This window comes from Orycteropus afer, unplaced genomic scaffold (genome assembly GCF_000298275.1).
Source record: "Orycteropus afer afer isolate SDZICR_OR568_19922 unplaced genomic scaffold, OryAfe1.0 scaffold00246, whole genome shotgun sequence".
Classification (NCBI taxonomy): domain Eukaryota; kingdom Metazoa; phylum Chordata; class Mammalia; order Tubulidentata; family Orycteropodidae; genus Orycteropus; species Orycteropus afer.
Window position 1 is genome coordinate 2,698,494 of NW_006921833.1, and position 22,082 is coordinate 2,720,575.

The 22,082-nt window shown below is 37.4% G+C and overlaps 1 protein-coding gene across 1 annotated transcript in view; it reads left to right on the forward strand.

Moving 5' to 3' along the window:
• The window catches only part of GABRB1 (gamma-aminobutyric acid type A receptor subunit beta1), a 684,756-nt gene that overhangs the window by 477,780 nt on the left and 184,894 nt on the right, over positions 1-22,082 (forward strand). Inside the window, exon 5 of the mRNA XM_007949429.2 lies at positions 5,166-5,248. Within this exon, the coding sequence (XP_007947620.1) occupies positions 5,166-5,248 (83 nt within the window). The remainder of the gene's footprint in view (positions 1-5,165; positions 5,249-22,082) is intronic.

Here is a 22,082-nt window from a genome sequence, read left to right on the forward strand (position 1 = left end):
CCACCAGCCTTTTGGTTAGCAGTCAAGTGCTTTAAGCACTATGCTACCAGAGCTCCCAAAAGATACAGTAGACAGATGAATTTTTTAAAACGTTTTAATATTTATCATTTTGTCATAAAATGATGTTGCAAAACTGTGCTTTCAGAAATACAGTGTATTTACCATACATTGTTCAGAGAATAAAAACACATTACAAAGTAGTAAGTATGGTATGGTCTCATATTTAAAAAAAAAATAAAATTTGTTGTATGTATGTGTGTGTGTGTGTGTTTTCACAAAAAGAGAGTATACTTGGAAGTATTTGCACCAAGATATTGATGATGATTGTGTCTATGGTTGGGATATTCAGATTACTTTCATTTCCTTTCACTCTATTTTTATTTTTGTGTTGAACATGTTTTGCTATTATAACAAGAAAAAAAATACCAAATAAGGTACCACTGTGAATAAACTGATGAATGAACTCTGAATGAACTTTATGAATAGGCCAGAAACATTGTCTGATAAAGTGCAGGAAGATGAACTTCATAGGTTGGAAGGCACTCAAAATACTATTGGAAAAGAGCTGCCTCATCAGAGTAGAACTAACCTTAATGATATGAATAAAGTAAAGCTTTCAGGACCTCTGTAGCTGATGTGGCATGACTTGAATTGAGGAGAAACAGCTGCAAACATCCATTAATAATTTGAATATGGAATTTATGAAGTATGAATCCAGGAAAATTGGAAGTTGTCAAAAATGAAATGGAACACATGAAGATTGATAGCCTAAGCATTAGTGAGCTGAAATGAACTGGTTTTGGCCATTTTGAATCAGACAAACATATGATTTGCTATGCTGGGAATGACAAATTGAAGAGGAATGGCATGGCAGTCATCATCACAAAGGATATTTCAAGATCTATCCTGAAGTACAATACTGTTAGTGATAGGGTAATATTCATATGCCTACGAGGAAGATTAGTTAATACCACTATTATTCAAATTTATGCATCAACCACCAAAGGAAAAGATGAGGAAATTGAAGATTTTTATCAACTTCTGCAGTCTGAAATTGATGAAACATGCAACCAAGATGTGTTATTTATCACTGGTAATTGGAATGCAAAAGTTGAAAACAAAGAAGAATCACTGGAAGTTGGAAATTTTGGCCTTGGTGACAGAAATAATGCTGGAGATTGCATGACAGAATTTTGCAAGACCAATGACTTACTCATTGCAAATACCTTTTTTCAACAACACAAACGATGGCTATACATGTGAACTTTGCCAGATGGAACACACAAGAATCAGATTGGCTACATCTGTAGCAAGAGGCAATGGAAAAGTTCAATATCTTTAGCCAAAACCAGGCCATGAAATGACTGTGGAACAGACCATCAACTGCTGATATGCAAGTTCAACTTGAAGTTGAAGACAATTAAAATAAGTACATGAGAGCCAAAATATGACCTTGAATATACACCTCCTGGATTTAGAGACCATCTAAAGAAAAAAATTGATACATTGAAAAACAATGACCAAAAACCAGAAGAATTGTGGGATGACATCAAGAACATCATCCATGAAGAAAGCAAGAGATCAGTAAAAAGACAAGAAAAGAAGAAAAGACCAAAATGAATGTCAGAAGATACTCTAAACCTTGACCTTGAGTGGAGAGTAGCTAAAGCAAATGGAAGAAATGACAAGGTAAAAGAGCTGAACAGAAGATTTCAAAGAGAAGCTCAAGCAGACAAAGCCAATTATTATAATGAAATGTGCACAGACCTAGAGTTAGAAAACCAAAAGGGAAGAACACACTCGGCATTTCTCAAGCTGAAAGAACTGAGGAAAAAATTTAAGCCTCAAGTTGCAATAATGAAAGATTCTATGGACAAAATATTGAATGATGCAGGAAGCATTAAAAGATGATGGAAGGAATACACAGAGTCACTATACCAAAAAGAACTGGTCAATGTTCATCCACTTCAGGAGGTGGCATATGATCAAGAACCAATGGTATTGAAGGAAGAACTCGAAGCTGCAATGAAGGAATGGTGAAGAACAAGGCTCCAGGAATCATTGAGATGTTTCAACAAACGGATGCCCCACTGAAGGCACTCGTTTGGCTATGCCAAGAGATTTGGAAGACAGCTACCTGGCTAACTGACTAGAAGAGATCCATATTTGTACCCATTCCAAAGAAAGGTGATCCCACAGAATGTGGAAATTATAGAACAATATTAATATCACACACAAGTAAAATCTTACTGAAGATAATTCAAAAATGATTGCAGCAGTATATTGACAGAGAACTTCCAGAAATGCAAGCTAGATTCAGAAGAGGACATGGAACAAGGGATATCATTGCAGATGTCATATGGATCTTGGCTCAAAACAAAGAATACCAGAGAGATGTTTACTTATGTTTTATTGACAATGCAAAAGCATTTGATTGTGTGGATCATAACAAATTATGGGTAACATTGAGAAGAATGGGAATTCCAGAGCACTTAATTGTACTCATGAGGAACCTGTACATAGACCAGGAGGCTGTCATTTGAACAGAATAAGGGGACACTGCATGGTTTAAAATCAAGAAGGGAGTGTGTCAGTGTTGTATCCTTTCACCATACTTATTCAATCTGTGTGATGAGCAAATAATCCGAGAGGCTAGACTGTATGAAGAAGAAGGTGGTATCAGGATTGGGGGAAGAATCATTAACAATTTGTGATATGCTGATGACATAACTTTGCTTGCTGAAAGTGACAATGAGTTAAAGCACTTACTGATGAAGATTGAAGAATACAGTCTGCAGCATGGTTTATATCTCAATATAAAGAAAACAAAAATCCTCACAACTGGACCTATAAGCAGCATCACGATAAATGGAGAAAATATTGAAGTTGTCAAAGACTTCACATTTCTTTGTTCCACAATCAATGCCAATGGAAACATCAGTCAGGACATCAGACGAATATAGCACTGGGAAAAATGGCTGCAAAAGACCTCTTTCAAGTGCTGAAGAGCAAAGATGTCTGCTTGAGGACTAAGGTGCACCTGACAAAAGTCATGGTATTTTCAATCGCCTCATATGCATATGAGAGTTGGACAATGAATAAAGAAGACTGAAAAAAGCTTGATGCTTTTGAGTTGTGGTGTTGGCAAAGAATGCTGAAAGTACCATGGACTGCTAAAAGAACTAACAGGTCTGTCCTGGAGGAAGTGCAGCCAGAATGCTCCTGGAAAACAAGAATGGCCAGACTTCATCTCACCTACATTGGTCATGTTGTCAGAAGGGACCATTCCCTGGAGTAGGATGTCATGCTTAGTAAGATGGAGGGTGGACAAAAGAGGGGGTGGCCCTCAACCAGATGGATTGACACAGTGGCTGCGGCGATGGGTTCAAGTACAGCAAGGATCATGGAGCTGGCACAGGACCAGACAGTGTTTCGTTCTGCTGTGCATAGGGTCACTATGAGTCAGGGACAACTCGATGGCACCTAACAACAACAACTACAACTGAATGAAGTATTACATTGCTAAACAAACACCAATTTAAAACAAACCCAAGTCGCTATCAAATTTGCCTATGTATGGGGACATCTATTCCAATTCTTTCAGTTTACAAATATGAAAATCTGAGTCTAGAAAGGTAAGTAGGGTAGTTTCCCAACATTGCAAAACTCACCAAAGGCAGACCCAAATGAGAACACAGGTCTGTTCCAGTACACCATGCAGATGTGAACTCTGGTCAGTTGCAAGGCCAGACAGTTGCAGAAAAGATAGGATATTGACTAGATCCACAGGTCTGAGGGGGCAATGGAAGAGAATGGGAGCAAAAGATTTTTTGTTTACCATATAATGAAGTATTTGTACCTTCCTTTCAATTGTGATTTCTCTTCCGTCAAGGACATAAAATGCCTTCAGTGCTCCCGCTGAAACAGAAGTTGCTACAACCAGTATCCAATTGCCATGAAGTAGGTTCTGACTTATGGTGGTTTCATGTGATTAAGAGTAGCCCTGTGCTCTGTAGGGTTTTCAACAGGTGATTTTTCAGAAATACACTGCAAGTCTTTCTTCCAAGGTACTTCTGTGTGGATTCAAACCTCTAACTTTTATGGTAACAACTGAGTGCATGAAGTGTTTACACCACCCAGGGACTCCTAAGTTGCTGTGATGATGCCTAACTGTTCTTTGCTAGAAGCCATTGACAGGGGCCCTCAGCCTTTCATCCTAAACTAGGAAAAGCACACTTTTATCATCACCAGAACACAGGTTATTTGGAAATTGTTTTTAGACTTTTTGATATAACAGGCTTTTGTAATTCTTTGTAGTTCTTTATTACAAATAATCAGGTTACCTAGGGGTGCCAGATAAAAGAAAAAAAGCCCAAGTAAAATTAAGGTTCAAAATTAAAAAAAAAAAAATTGAAATACATTTTTTGTAATTTAAATATGCTTCTTGTAATATCTGAGTTTAAGTGTTTTAGTATAAATGCTAAAATATGAAAACACTAAAACTTTTGTACTGAAATATTATTCATTATTATATGCTTCCTGCAGAGTATAGGTGGGCAAGAGCCTCAGCAATGAATGACAAGTTTCTCTAGTTGTGCAGAATGTGAAGCACCAAAACTCATGGAGAATATGTTTTGTTGTTGTTGTTGTTGTTAGATTGTGGGAGGAGAAGAAGGTACCCTTTGATGCATGTTGTCCTCCTGATCAGAAGGCCAGACTGGCTGCAGAGTCTGGCAGAGGCATACCTAGGATACTAGGAAATATAGTAGGGCTGTAGGGTAATAATTGCTATCATAATAATAGTAATGATAATGATAATTCTTAATAATGACCATCACTACTGTGGAATGAATCCTAAGTGTGGGACACTGGGCCACACATTTCTTTTGCACATGTCTCTTTTACTCCTCACAGCAATCTTCTGCAGGTGTTTTGATAGGTGAGGGAACTAAAACTCATGGAGATAAGTAAAGTAGCCCAAGGTCACACAGTTTTTGAGCTGCAGAGTAAGATTCAAACCCAACCTTCCTGCCTTCAAAAAACGTCGATCCTCAAATATTTATGTCTCAGTTCTATCACCTGGTAAACATTTTGGGGGGCTGTGAAGCCTGGAAATGGAATGTCACCATCTTTCTGATGCAGTCTTTTCTCTCTTGCCCTGACAGGATCACAACCACAGCAGCATGCATGATGGATCTACGAAGATATCCCCTGGATGAGCAGAACTGCACGCTGGAGATTGAAAGTTGTGAGTTACTTGGACAGGGCAATAAGAAGGGGAGACGTTTCGATTAAACTGCTTGACCCAACTAAACACAATCTTGAACTGAGCTAACTGGTACTAAGATATTTTTAGCTACACACTACCAACTTTTCAAGGAGTTCACAATCTGGTAACATTTTCCTCTATGTTGATGATTTAAGGGTCATTTCGATGCAGTTATCTTTTTGAACCATTAAGGAAAGTCTGTTCCTTTTAGCTTGACAATCAATGAGCTCATGCTTTCTCCTTTTCCAAGTTGAGTCTCTCCCAAGGTCTCCAATACTCAAGCTACAGTAATAAGAAAGGAAAAAGCATTGCAATATGAAAACACTTTTTGGGATTCTTACTGGTTCAATAGTCTGCTTACCTGCAGAATTGTCAATTATTGTCTTTTAGAAAAACAATATAGTAGAGTAATTTGTGCATGGGTCTCTCCTCATGGGAAGAAACAAAATGATAAATATTACTTACAGAATTTCTGCTTTGGGTCCAAAACAATGTTTTTCAGGACTAGTGGCTATTTCTGGTTAGTTGGACTGATTTTCATTGATTGCTCTCTTAACCAGTCCATTTCAGCTCACTAATGACTAGGAAATTGATCTTTATATGTTCCATTTCATTTTTGACAATTCCAATTTTTCCAGATTCTTACTTTGTACATTCCACATTCTGATTATTAATGGATGTTGCAGATACTTCATCTCATTTTGAATCATGGCACAACAGCAAATGAAGGTATCAAAAGCTTTACTCCATTCACATCAAGATCAACTCTACTTTGAGGAGACATCTCTTCCCCAGTCATATTGTGATTGCTTTCCAACCTGAGGGGCTCATCTTCTGGCACTACATCAGACAACAACATTTCACTGTTATACAAATAACAGGTTTTCAGTGGTCAGTTTTTTCAGGAATGGATGCCCCCATCCTTCTTCCTCGTCTGTCTTAGTCTGGAAGCTCTGCTAAAGCCTGTCCAACATGGTGACTGCTGGTATTTGAAATACTGGGGGCATAGCTTCCAGCCTCACAGCAATGCACAAATCACCACAGTATGAAAAACTTACAAATGAGTATACATTTATTTAAAAAAAAAAAAAATTCACTGCCTTTGAGTCAGATTCAACTCATAAAGAGGCTTCCTTGGGTTCCTGGGACGGTATGACTACAGAAGTGGATTGACCAATCTTCCTTCTGAGGAATGGCTGGTGAGTTTGAAGCGCCAGCCTTCTGGTTAGCAGTCAAATGCCTTAGGCACTACACTACCAGAATATTTTCCAGATACTAACATCAGAAAGGTAAAGGTGATTGTTGAAATGGCAAATGTTTTTTACCTATATTTACCATAGGTTAAAAAAAAATTGGGTTTAAAAGAAAAGTACAGGAAAACGAGAAAATTTTGAATGACTCTGTAGTATTTAAGAATAAATAAGTTTTCTCAGTATCTGATTATTTAGTTACATTGATTTTCTAGTTCTACTATATACAAATACAGAAAAAGATTCATACACACACACACACACACACACACACCCCTATAGATGTAGACATGGATATTGATCTATTACCTCTTAAAAAAACAAACCAAACTCACTGTCATCAAGTCAATTCTGATTCAACCCATAGGGTTTCTGAGACTGTAAATCTTTATGTAAACAGACTGCTTCATCTTTCTTCCATGGAGCAGCTGGTGGGTTTGAACCACTGACCTTTGTCAAATGCCATAACCACTACACCACCAGAGCTCCTTCTATTATCCCTAGGCCCTATCAGAAACAACAAGAAAATTCACAATTATTCTTTAATTCATGTTCTACCTTTAAGGGTCCTTATATAAGGAAGTTGGTATATAGCTGTTAATGTATAAAAGTATTGATGATGACTTTTAGTTTCAATGGCAAAGACTAGTGATTTCAAACCACAGGAATGAAATACAAACCTATTCATTTAATAATGGTATTCTATAACCAGTGCAGTATCTTATCTAAACAAGTAAACAGTCAGTTTTTGGAACCAATAAAGAAAAAGTAACTTATGGTTTGTTAATTAATATGAGTTGCATTTTGTTCCTGACCTTTCTTCCATTGACTTTGTGAATACTGAATCTTCACACCTGCTGGACAGCATAAGTATATGATAACTTCTTAATATCTCATGATCCTAGGATTTGTTTCATTCAGGCAAAGGAGCAATTACTTTCAACAAGTATTTGAATTGGTTCTCGCTTATAAATTGCATGTGCTGAAATTACCACCATTATCTTCCCAAATGTTTAAGTAGTGAATTTTTCTGTTATTATAAGTTGACAGTTTTCTTGACACGTTTCTTCATTTACATTTAGAAAATGGATGATTTTATCTTAGCACATAATGATCAAAAGCAAAAAGGATAACTGAAAAATAAATTGAACATAAACCTATAAGTGGGGCAGGAATGGAGAAAGGGAGCCCAGACAGCCAGATAGTCTCCAGTAACCACAAAATATGGGGCAACCAACTTAGACAAATGATAATCATTGAGGTAGTCAAGTAAGATGCACCCAGCTGTCTGGACAGATGGATGAGACTCAGTAATTCTGAAATCAACTGATATGTAGAGATGCAGGCAGATGGTGACAATCATCAGGATGGCCTACTGTAGTACTCCAGTCCCTAAAGATACTTACCTGGAGCAAAGCAGACACTCAGACCTGTAAGAATTTGCATAATGAAGAGGGTATGAAAGCAGAAACTTGGAGAAAGGAAAGAAAGATTAATATTTAGCAAGTGCAATTGTTAAATCACTCAGCTACTAATCAAAAAGTCAGTGGTTCAAACCCACCAGCCACTCCATGGGAGACAGATGTGACAGTCTGCTTTGGTAAAGATTTGAAGCTTCAGAGTCCCCATGGGCAGTTCTACTTTGTCTTATAGGGTCACTGTGAATCAGAATTAACGCAAAGGCAGTGGGTCTGGTTTGTTTTGTTAAGTCCTTTCTATGTTCCAGACACATTGGTAAGCACTGTATAACACCTCTGTAACATAAGTATTAAAAAGTAAAATAGAACTTCTTGCTGTCGATTCTCAAATAGTAACCCAATAGGACAGAGTAGAACTGTGCCCTCGGGGTTACCAAGGCTGTAAGTCTTTATGGAAGCAGACTGCCATATCTTTCTCCCATGGAGCAGCTGGTGGTTTTAACCATCAACCTTTTGGCTAGAAGCCTAGCACTTAATCACTGTACCACCAGGACTCCTTCTCATAAAGAATACAGCCTAGGAAACCCTCTAGGGCAGTTCTGCTCTGTCCAATATGGTCGCTATGAGTTGAAACATAAGTGTTGCTGAGCACTTATTTGAGAGATGATGTATTTGAGGCTCAGAGAAGTAAAATAACCTACCCAGAGCCACAGGGAAAGGATAGTGGTGGAGTGGGGATTCAACCCCAGGTGATCTGTTTTCCATCATAGAACAGTGCAATTCATAGGTGAATAAGAGAACAGAGCATCAATGATTACAAGTATAGCACCAATTGGAACCACTCTCATCTAGGTTGAGGATGCTGAATGACCTAAAGATTCATCTTTATTTTCTAAAATGTCTCTGGTAAATGTCAGAATTGATCCTAGAACCTGAAGATAAAGTTAGATTTTAATTCAAGAATAAAGTGGTTGCAGCTGTGAAGAGAGGGTGGCCTGTGGATACAGAAAACCAAGCTGACCATCATTCCATTGATGTTACCCTAAAAAAAATAAGAGAGAGAAAAAAAAATGGCAAAATTTTTTAGTGTTAATATTTTACTTATAGTGTGGCCCTTCTTAAAAATAGGTAAACCAATTAAAAGAGATCTTAAATCTCAAGAATAATAATTTTAAGCAGTGAAGTAACATGTGCCAACCATATGGAACTCAGATGAGCTTTACTTGTTTCTACATAATTGATATTTGCTGAGTATTAGTCGATGCTGAGTGGAGTATTCATCAACTTTTTGATTCTTCATGAAGAAACATGTTGCATTATTTGCTGAAACTACTTTCCTTGAATTAATAGTTTATCAAGACTATAACTGAGCTAAAGTGATTACAAATGAGAGGTTCTGGCAGTAGCTGGGAAATAAGAATAAGAAAATAGTCCTTTCGCCGATGTCAGCTTGAACCAATCATACTTTTATAACCAACAGAGTGAAAATTTTGCCTACCTTACAAAATTTACTAGTTTATATGGCCTTCCATCACCATCCAAGATTAGGGAGAGGCAAATTAAACTCTGAGGCAAATTAAAGATGTTTTGTTTTTCTTTAATGTCATCTAATCAAGTCAGATTGGAATTTCCATAAAGACTTGTTAAATTGAAAATTTACTTGAACTTGAAACAGATCGACAGCTCCATAGCCCTGGGATGCTATAAAATTAGTTAATCGTATATAGGAAAAATCAATCAAGGAATTTGGTGTAAAGAAGGTTTTGAATTTGAAATCAATAAAGCAAACTTGTGAAGGATTGATAGCCACAAGCTCCATGGAGAAATGGAAAGGACTTGGGATTACAGTCACAGAGGAGTTGGGCCCCTGTCCCATTCCCTGCAGCAGCAATTGAGGAATGCCTCCACCCTAATCTCACTCTCTGACTTCAGCAGATGGTGTCACAAACCATCTCAGGCCTGATATATTAGTGTTCACACCCTTCTTCCTCTAAAATTCCTTATTTCTTCACCATTATGAAGTTGCCCCCTATATTTCAGAGGAACAGGTGTTGCTAGCCCTTTCATACATTGATCATGAACCCTATGTTTGGGATTTCATCTCCTTCTTTCTCTTTTACAAATGTTTTCCTCTCAAGACATACATCTATCCTCTCAGATCCTCAATCTTGCCCCCGCTACTGGCTCTTTTTTGGATAGCCTACAAACAAGCTGAAATCACCTCTTATCTTAAAACACCTCCACTCTACCCTCACATTCCATTAAGTTTTTTCTTAATATTTCTATGTTCCTTTTCTGCAAACCACTTGAAAGAATGATCTCAATCTATTATCTATTGCTTCAACTTCCTCTCAACCTAACTTAATCTGGAACCTGCCTACCACCTCCTTTAACCACTGAAACTGTTCTTAGAAAGGTCACATACAATTTATATTCCAAACCAAATATATATATATGTATGTGTGTGTGTATATACATATATACATATATATATATATATATGTATATGTATATATATGTATGTATATGTGTATATATATTGCCATCCAGTCAATTCTGACTCATACCGACCCTATAGAACAGAGTAGAGCTGCCCCATAGGGTATCCAAAGCTGTAAATATTTATGGAAGCAGATTGCCAACCACATCTTTGTCTTGTGGAGCAGCTGGTGGGTTCAAACCATCAACATTTTGATTACCAGCCAAATGCACCACCAGAGCTCCTTGCAGTATTTATATTCCAGTAATTCCCAAATGTATATATCTCCAGCTCTAATCTCTCTTCTGAGCCTAAGATTGCTATCCATAAGATTCTTCTTAACAGATATATTTTAATATTTCATCTTGAACTTAATTTGCCAAAAATTTAACTCTTGGTTTTTCCCTCCCAGGTCAGTTTCTTTCCGATTTCCTTACTCTCACTATTCAACTGAAATCCTAGAAACAACTGTAGATATCTTCCTTTTCCTTATGCCATTCCCATCCAATCTGTTGTCAAGTTTTGTTCATTTTACCCACAAGATATTCCTGAGATTTTTCCACTTCTTTTCAGTTCCTCTGCCATTCAGTCTTCTTACCTGAACTGTTGTAGTTCTTTTATTGGTTACTTTACTTTCATTGTTGACTGGGTCCAACACATTATCTATCCACTAGCCAGAATGATGTTTGCAAGATGTAAACTAGGTCATATTACTTCTCTGCTTAAAAATATCTAAAGACTTCCCATTGCCCCTGGAAAACTGTCCAAACATTTAATTTGACTTTCAAGCTTCTGGGTGACCTGTCCTGTATATCTCAAATATCATCTATTGCCATCTTCCCCTTGCTTCTTGTTGTCGTGAGGTGCCCCTGAATCAATGCAGACTCATTGCAACCCCATACACAACAAGGGAACACTTCACAGTACTGTGCCATTCTCACAATCATTGCAATGATTGTTGTCCATTGTTGCAGCCACTGTGTCAATCCATCTGGTTGAGTGTCTTCCTCTTTTTTGCTGACTTTGTACTTTAATAAGCATAATGTCCTTCCCCAGGGATTAGTCCTTCCTGATAAAACATCCAAAGTATGTGAGATAAAGTCTTGCCATACTCACTTCTAAAGAGAATTCTGGCTGTACTTCTTCCAAGACAGATTTGTTTGTTCTTTTGGCAGTCCATGGTATATTCAGTATTCTTCACCAACATTATAATTCAAATGCATCAATTATTTGGTCTCCCTAATTCATTTTCCAGCTTTCACATGCATATGAGGCAATTGAAAATACCATAGCTTGTGTTAGGTGCAGCTTAGTCTTCAAAGAGTTATCTTTGCTCTTGAACATTTTAAAGAGGTCTTTTGCAGCAGATTTGCCCAATGCAATACATCATTTAATTTTTGCCTGCTACTTTCATGGGCATCCATTGTGGATCCAGGTAAAAGGAAATCCCTGACAACCTCAATCTTTTCTCCATTTATCATGATGTTATTTATTGGTCCTTTGTGAGGATTGTCATTTTCCTAATGCTGAGGTGGGATTTGCACTAAAGGCTGCAGTCTTGTGCTTCCTTACTAATCTGTATTGAGTAATTTCACATGAGTTGCCCTACAGATTAGTAAACACAAGTAAGCCTGTGCTTACCTTGCTTACTAGGTTCTAATTACTGTCAGGGATTGTAAGTTTGAAGAGAGGCTTTGATTCTGTAGGCAAGTGCTGTGGGGTTGGAAGAGAGACAGATGCCAAACATATCTTGAACAGGATCTTTGATGTGGTGAAAAAATGTGAAATTGTTCACTATAGCTTAGTAAATAAACAAGTAAGCTGTGCTTAACTTGCTTATTGGATGATCTGACAATGTTTACCATTCTGTTTCTTCTTCTGAACTACTTTTCCCGACTATGACTTTCTTCTCATCCTTCAATTCTCACCTAAGATGTCACCTCCAGCAACAATGCAGTGTGCATTGTTTTTTCACCATCCAGTAGTAAAGACCTAGCTTTGTACCTGAGAAAAAATATTTGTGAGTGAATGTATGTTAAATTTCTTGGCTCTAACCAATTCTTTTGAATTTTGGAAGATAAATCTAGTTTTAATGTTTTTCAGATAAGATTTAGGTCAGGGATTTATTACTTACAATAAAATTTTCTTTTCTTTGTATAAATTTAGGTTCATGCTTTCAGATAATTTCAAAAAATTAAAATTGTAAATGTGTCAACCAAGAGCCAAATTGTGGAAAATCTAGCATTTTAATTACTTTAGGAATGCTAATAAGCTGAGAAATGTGATTATTCACTCTGTTTTGCTTCACTATGAGTCACTAAGTGTCTATGCCCCTCTTACATGAACCACAACAAAGTTATCAAGCAAGGTTAACTTTTAGTAATACTTGGTTGTTTTTGCATTGGCTTTTTATTTGTTTTTTAAAAAAATGTGTTGACAACTTTTAACCTACGTATTGTCTTAATGTATTCGATTTAATGAACCTTATGCTCTTATTCTCTGAATATTGTCTCTGTGTTAGTTTAAATGGCTTGGTGATAACAAACACACAGAATGTAAGCAATAGTAATGTTTAATCATTTCAAACAGTGAAGTTTTCTTGTCCATAAAAATAATAGATGATAACAAAAATGTGTTTCCTCAATAAAATGGTTGAACTGAACTATGCAAAGTAAAATTTTGCTGAACATAATTCAGAATGGTTGCATCAGTACATAACAGGGAACTTCTAGAAGTTCAAGCCAGCTTCAGAAGAGGACATTGAAGAAGTGGGTATCATTACTGATGTCCTATAGATTTTGGCCAAAAGCAGAAAGTACCAGAAAGATATTTACCTATGTTTTATTGACTACACAAAGCCAATTGACTGTGTGAATCATAACAATTCTAGAACATTTAATTGTGCTCCTGCAGAATCTGTGCATAGACCAAAAGGCCCTTGTTCAAACAGAACAAGAGGATATTGTGTGGTTTAAAACCAAGAAAGGTGTGCATCACACCTTTCACTCCACTTATTCAATCTGTGTGCTGAGCAAATAATAGAGGAAGCTGGTTTATATGAAGAAGAATGTGGTATCATGATTAGAGGAATATTAATTAATAACCTGTGATATGCAGATGACATAATATTGCTTGCTGAAAATGAAGAAGACTTGAAGCATTTATTGATGAAGACAAAAGACTGTAGACTTCAGTATAGATTACACCTCAACAAAGAAAAAAAAATTCCTCACAATAGCACCAATAAGCAACATAGTGATAAATGTAGAAATGATTGAAGTTGTCAAGGATTTCATTTACCTTGGATCCACAATCTATGCCCATGAACACAGCAGTCAAGAAATCAAAAGATGCATTGCATTGGGCAAATCTCCTGCAAAAAGATATCTTAAAAGTGTTCAAAAGCAAAGATGTCACTTTGAGGGCTAAAGTGCACCTGACCCAAAACCAAAAAAACAAACTCACTGTCACTCAACTACACGGTGGAATCTTCTGTGAGCAGCTGAGTAGCTGCCTTCAAAGTCGAGTCAGATCCAACTCATAGTGACTCCTCCTCGGGTTTCTGAAGCAGTGTCACTACAGAAGTAGATTGCCCAACCTTCCTTCTGAGGAGTGGCTGGTGGGTTTGAATCACCAGCCTTCTGGTTAACAGTCAAATGCCTTAGTCAAATGCCTTAGGCACTATGCCACCAGAGCTTCTCACCTAAAGCTATGGTTTTTTCAATTGTGTCATATGCATGTGAAAGCTGAACAATGAATAAAGAAGAAGAATTGATGCATTTGAATTATGGTATTGGTGAAGAATTTTGAATATATCCTAGACTTCCAGAGGATGAACAAATCTGTCTTGGAAATAGTACAGCCAGAATATTCCTTAGAAGTGAGAATGGCAAGATTTCATCTCACATATTGTGGTAGCTAAGATTGTGTGTCAGCTTGGCTGTGCTGTGATTTTTAGTGGCTGGGCAGCTGGATGTAGTTATTCCCCATGAGGAGACCAGCAATCAACTCCACGGTGGAATCTTCTGTGAGCTGCTGAGTAGCTACCTTCAAGGTCCTGCTTCTAGTATATAAGGAGAAGCTTTGAGAAAGGTCTTTATCTTTTGGGCACAGTTGGATACTGCTTTTGTCCAACTCTTCATCCACTGGTTTGTTGTGTTGCCTGTTGATTTGGGGATTGTTCCTAAACTTGAACCAGTGGCCTGCCATGTGCATGTTGATCTTGGGTTATGCCATTCTACTTGCAGACTTTGGGTATGTCAGCCTCAGCAGGCAGCAGCTGCATTGGGTACAAGAAGCCTCCAGCTCCAGTGGTCCAGGAGCAAGAGGAAATTTATCTCTTTAGCTTTAAAGAACATATTTTTTTTTTTTTTTTTTTCTCACAGTTCAGGAGCCTAGGGGTCTGAATTCAGAGCACCAGCTGTAGGAAAAGGCTCTATGTTAGTTCTATGGAAAGATCCTTGTCCATGATAAATGAAGAAAAGAAGTTGTCAAGGATTTCATCTTTCAGTTTCTGTGGCCTGGCATTCCTCAGTTCCTTGGTGATCATGTGGCATCTATCTTCTCCCATTTGTGCTGACACTTCAGTGTCTAATTTGCTCTTTTTATAACTCAGAAGTGATTAGGTTTAGAATACATCCCACATTGATATGGACTCATTAACATAACGAAGAAAACTCTATTTCCAAATAGAATTATATCTGGAGGAACAGAGTTCAGGATTCCAACACATATTCTGAGAGTGCTGGGAGGGGGACCAATCCAATTCAATCCACAACATACAGAGTGCTAGATCTGAACCACTTCAATTCAATTCAACCAGCATTTAAAAAAAAAAAAAAAACTTGTTGTTGTTGAAAATACACACAGTAAAATATACACCAATATACCATTCAACAGGTTCTACAAGTAAAATTCAGTGACATTGATTATATTCTTCCAATATGGTACAACCATTCTACTCTCCTCTTCTGAGTTATTCCTCTCTCATCTACAAACTCACTGTCTCCTAATATTCCTATCTAATCTTTTGAATTGTTGTCAATTTGATTGCACATAGATAATTCTTAAAAGAGCATAATAATCAAGGCAGATATTTTTTTACTAATTAAGGTAAACTATTGTTTGGTTTGAAATAATTAGCAGTTCCTTAGCAGTGACTTGTGTGGCTCTGTGTGCTCAGTAAGCCCTGGTGATACAACAGCAACCCAGTAGACAGGGGGGCAAAAGTTGCAAGAAGAAGGAAAATGAAACAAGATCCATACCTCACCCCACACACAAAAATAAACTCAAGTTGGATCAAAGACTTAAATATAAAACCCAAAACTATAAAGCTCATCAAAGATAAAATAGAGGCAAATCTGGTAGCCCTAATCTATGCATAAATAGACTTTCAAGCATAACCCAAAGTGCACAGACAGTGGAAGAGAGGCTAGATGACTGGGACCTTTAAAAATTAAATTCTTATGTGCATCAAAAGACTTATCCAAAAGGGTAAAAAGAGAACCTATAGATTGGGAAAAAAATATTTGGCTGTAGTGATACTGGCTTAGAAACCCAAGGACGGGTCGCTATGAGTCAGATCTGATTCGATGGCAGTGAGTTTGGTTTATTTGGTAATGACATATCTGACAAGGAACTTATCTCCAAGCTCTATAGAAAACTTCAACACCTCAACACCAAAAAGACAAATAACCCAATTCAAAAATGGGCAATGAATATGAACAGACACTTCACTAAAGAAGATATACTGGTGGTCAACGAACACATGAGGAAATGTTCATGATCATTAGCCATTAGAAAGATGCAAATCAAAACAACAATGAGATATCATCTCACCCCAGAAATAATAGCAAAATTCAACAGGACAGAAAATAACAAATGCTGGTGAGGTTGCAGAGAGATTGGAACTCTCATACACTGCTGGTGGGACTGCAAAATTGTGTAACCAGTATGGAAAATGGTATGGCATTTCCTTAAAAAACTGAAAATAGAAATACCATTTGATCAAGCAATTCCATTACTAAGAATATATCCTAAAGAGGTGAGAGACAGGAAACAAACAGACACATGCACACCCATGTTCATTACAGCACAATTTACTATAGAAAAGAGATGGAAACAGCCTAAATGCCTATCAGTAGATTGATGGATATCCAAATTATGGTACATTCACGCAATGGAATACTATGCTACATTAAAGAATAATGAAGTGTACACTAATCATCTCATAATGTAGATGAATTTGGAGGACACTATGCTGAGTGAAATAAGTCAATCATGAGATGACAAATGTTATATGAGCCCATTATTGTGAAAAGTCAAGGAAAGTTTTACTTAGGGAAGGAAATTCACTTTGTTGGTTACCAGAGATGGGAGGGAAGGGGAGCAAAAATTTCAGACTAGTTGGGGGTCACATGTTGGTTTGGATGAGAGGAGGGATGGTATGGAAAGAGTCTGTGACCAGTATGATGACATTGGGGAAAGGAAGGACACTGAAACGTGCACATAAGATATAGACCAGAGAGACAAATACTAATACATGCACACTATTGCATTACCACTAACACCAAACACCAGGCTATGTATAAATGCATGGACAGGTGAGAAGATCAGGTAGCGGGAGCCAAACAGGAATATATCCTAGACCAAATAGATTTGGCTGAAGAAAATCTTACATATGTACTTGTGCTACAAAATTAGCCACATGCATTACGGAAGAAACAGAAGACAAAGTTGGAGTAACTTCTCAGAGATAACCAAACACCTTGAAAGAGAGAATCACTGGTCCTGCCAACTCAGGACCATAGTCTTGGGGGACATCATGCTCAATTGGCACAACATAATATATAAAAATCTCCTCCTATATCCTATTTTGGTTAAGTAGCAACTGGGGTCTTTAAAGCTTTTGAGCAGCCATTGAAGAGATGCAAGGATTGGTCTTCTCTCATCTGAATCAAGGGTGCTCTGGTAGTGTAGTGCCTAAGGCACTTGACTGCTAACCAGAAGACTGGCAGTTCAAACCCACCAGCCACTCCTCGGAAGGAAGGTTGGGCAATCTACTTCCGTAGTGTTACTGTCTTTGAAACCAAAGGAGGGGTCGCTATGAATCGGGTCCGACTGGACAGCACATAACAACAACAACAACAGCAACATCTGAATCAAAGAAGAGTGAAGAAAATCAAAGGCATCTGGAAACAATTAGTCCAAGGATCAGATGCACCAAGAGGACCTCAGCCTTCATGACCCTGAGACTAGAAGAACTAGATGGTGCCTCACTAACAATGCCAAGCACTTGGAAAGGGATCAAAACTGGAGATCCTGGATAGAGTGGAAGGGAAAATGTGGAACAAAATTGAAAAACACAAAAATGACCAGAATTATTGGTCAGATAGACTGGTGGAACCCCCAAGACTATGGCCCCTGTTTACCCTTTGGGACTAGAAATGGACTCACTCCCATGGAATAGCTCTCAGCCCAACATTAGAAAGACTTACATGCAGAACAGCTATCCCAGGATGATGCACTCACCTACTCTAGGGAGATGCACCCCTCAGAGCAATCAGCCATGAGACACCAGAGGGGCAGCATTCACATAGAGGGAAAGCTGGGCAGACAGGCGTGCATAGTTAAGAAGGGCACAGGGAAGAGGTAGTCAGAGGGACAGGAGGGGAGGAGCATTTGTTATGGTCAGGGACAGTAATCGGTGTGTGAAATCAAATGTGCACGAACTGTTGAACGTAAGACAAATTTGCTTTGTAAATTTGTACCCAAAGCACAATACAATTAAAAAAAAAAAAGTTGCAAGAAGATAGATTTAGAATCTAAGCAGAAGTGCTAACTTGTGAAATAGTTCTGCTTTAAAAACTCCCCCTGTTATGGAGGCACTTCAACTAAAATGAAATGACCACCTACCAGGCATAATATAGAAGACATTACTCATTCTGAGACCAGTTGAATTATTTGACCTTCAAATCCCTTCCAGCACTAAGATCGAGAACTCTGAGAGGATTTTGTTTAGTTACATCACCAATAAATTACTTTATGTGATTCTCCACAATATTGACTTTAAAGTGATTCTGATTTATAAAGGAAATTAGAAAAAAATGTCATGAACACATGAACATATAAATACTCACAAAATAAATATGAAATATGGGACAATTACAAGCAAAAGCTTTGAGCCATTCTTACTTTATTACTGCCCACCAAATCATTATTTCTGATCTGGAATAATTTAAAAATAGCATCTACAACATGCTGAACACTTTGTATTCAAGACTACTAAAGACCAAAAATAACAGAAATAAATTGAACTTCATGAATGATTCATGACTTCCATTGCTTTGTGTCCCCATTGTCAAGGAAATTAGCAGCATTGGATATCTCCTTAGATAAATTTGATTTTGCCATATTCAGTAGACTACTTAATGAAAACGAATATTTCACATTTATGTTTATAGAAATGTTAATGAATTTTAGTGCCTGTAGCTTTTTTGATGAGCAGAGGGGTGGGTGTAGGGAGGAAGGGAATATTTTCTGAATTAATTTATTTCTTTTTCCAGGCTGCTTCTTTGAAACTGTGAAAAAGCACTCTCTGAAAAATCTCTGATCGTTTAAAGTTATAAAATAAAAGCTGGTGGGGAAATGAAGTAGCTTCTTAAGAAAATTAGTTTTGCAATCAACTTGACTATAGAGATGGATAAATAGTTGCTGTCAAGTCAACTCTGACTCATGGTAACCCTATATACAACAGAACAAAATGGGTCATCCTCTCAGTCCTCAGGATGTTTGAGTCCATTGAGTCCATTGGTGCAGCTGCTATACTAATTCAACTTCATTGGCCCTCTATGTCAACAAACACAATGACTTCCTTTGGTGATGGATCCTTTCTCAGGACATGCCCAAAGCAAGCTAGTCACACAGTGTCCTGTTATGTCCTAATGGCTTTTTTTTTTTTTTTTCTTTAAAGAGGTCTTTTGCAGCAGATTTTCCCAATGCAGTATGTCCTTTGATTTCTTCTTCTTCTTTTTTTTTTTTTTAATTTTTTATTGTGATTTGGGTGAAAGTTTACAGAGCAGTTTACAGCAGTTCACATACACTTTGTCTCATTATATTGACTGCAGTTTCCCACAACGCAAAAGCTCCCCTCCTATTTCCTCGCCATAATTACCTCTTCCCTCTGTCCTTCCCTTCCATGCACTCCTGCCCCCTGAGATGTCTCCCTGTGCATACATAGCCTTTCTATTCTCTCATGATTGATCACTCCGAGGAGTATATCTACCTAATGTAAATGTTCAGCTCGTATGTTAATGGCTAATTTTTGAAAGTAGATGGCCAGGTCTTTCTTCCTAGTCTGTCTTTGTCTGAAAGCTCCACTGACACCTGTCTACCATGGGTGATCCTTCTGGTATTTGAAATGCCAGTAGCATAGTTTTCAGCACCACAGCAATAAACAAGTCATCACAGTAGAATGAATTAACAGATGGGTGATGAAATCTGACTATAACATCAGCCTTATAAGTGTTCAGTTCTACACTATAGATAGCTCAAGTTTATTCATCACATATGGGTAATGGCTGTAGAGACTGTTGTGGGTATATCTGATCTACAGATTTACATTTCAGAAAGTTTTTTTCTCTCCTTGGTGTTCTATTGGATGGCAATTCTGCTAGCAGCTTCCTAAGAGGAAGTGAAAAATAAAGTTATTTTTTTGTCCTAAAGGTTTTAGGTATTAACCAAACACTTAATGTCACATTCTATAATGAGACTTTGATCTAAAACTGTAAAATTTTGCAAAACTGAGGACTTTTGGTTCACTTGAGGTCCAGCCTTAATAATAATAATAGCTAATATTTGTTCATTATATTCTATGGAATAGGCCCTTTACAAAGTTTTCCCTTTGAATTCTCACTACAGCCCTATTGTTCTCCCCTACTTTGCAGAAGAAGAAATCCTAAGCTTCAAGTTAACTAACTTGCTTAAAGTCATTTAACTGCAGTGAGTCACATGAGTTGTGAACTCAGGCACTTTGACTTGAAAGTCTAAGATTTACCCCTTATATTATAATCTGTTCAAGTTACTACTCTGTACTGTCCTCACCAAACTCTTTATCTAACTGCTCAGCTTGTGGAAGTGAGCTCAGTGGCTTCTGAATGTACTCTGGTCATAAAATGACACCTGAGATGTAGAAGATTCTAACTGGTCCTTCTATCTACCAAAATAGTCCCAATTTGGTTCATAAGTGGGCATTTGCTTTCTGTCATTCTTGGTAGCTAAACTGAATATTTATTATTGATACAATTTATGAATAACCACTATTTTGCTGTATTTCACTATTCAAATCTGCTGCAAAAGACTTCTTCAAAGTGTTAAAGAGCAAAGATGCCACTTTGAAGACTAAGGGCACATGATGCAATCCATGGTATTTTCAATAGCATCATGTCCTTGAATGCTGGACAATGAGACCACAGAATTGATGCATTTGCATTGTGGTGTTAGCAAAGAATAGGGAATATACCATGGACTGCCAGAAGAATGAACAAATCTGTCTTGGAAGATGTACAGGCAGAATGTTCCTTAGAAGTGAGAGTAGCCAGACTTCATCTCTCGTACTATGGTCATGTTATCAGAAGAGATGAGTCCCTGGAGACATATATCACTCTGGATATTGTAGAGGGTCAATGAAAAAGGGGAAGACCCTAAATGAGATGGACTGACTCAGTGGCTGTGACGGTGGTCTCAAGCATGGCAATGACGTGAGGATGGTGCCGGACTGGGCAATGTTTCGTTCTGTTGTACGTGGGGTCACTATGAGTCATAAGTGACTTGGTGCCGTCTAACAACAGCAACAATTATTTTATCTGATCACTTCTATAAATGTGGCAGATCACATGATGGTCAGAAATCCTTTTTATTCTAAACAACTAAATATATTATTCCCTAAATCATTTTAGTTTGCTGGGCCTGACAAACACTGCAATGGACTATAGTTTCAAAGTCCATTCATTACTCATGGCTGATGTGCATGCACATCTGTAACCTTGGAAATAAGTGTATTATTACGAGTGATCTTGACTTGGATATTCCTATGGACCATGTCCATGCATAGGACATAGACACTATATGAAATTATATATAACACTTTTCAATTACTTTGTACTTATTTTTAAAAGCAAAGATTTTAACAGGAGCTCCTAAAACATATTGATATCATAACCACACCCCAGACCAGTAAATTTAGCCATTTTATTATAGTCTGAATTTTTGTTAAGCTCCCCGATGATTTTAATATGCAGCCAAGTTTGATAGCTCTAAAGCTGTCATGCTTTGATTTTTTGCTTCTCTCTTTTTCTTTAACCTCCTCTTCTAATAGACGTAGTTCTCTATGTAAGAAGCAGAATAGAAACATAGAAATGAGAGAAAAAAGTACGGCAAAGAACAGAAAATAGCATGATTTTCAAAGAAAGAAATCATTGAAATGATCAAAAGAAAAACTTTTAAACTATTCTTTCCTTTATCTCCTCTGCAGAAGTACTTTCTCTTATTTTTCCTCAAAAAGGTGTATGCCTTGAAGTAAATAAATAGGTAGACCAATGGCCTCTGCTTTACATTGAAATTTAGTACTTTCACTGAATATTCAAATCCATGTAATAAGTCAAGTTGTT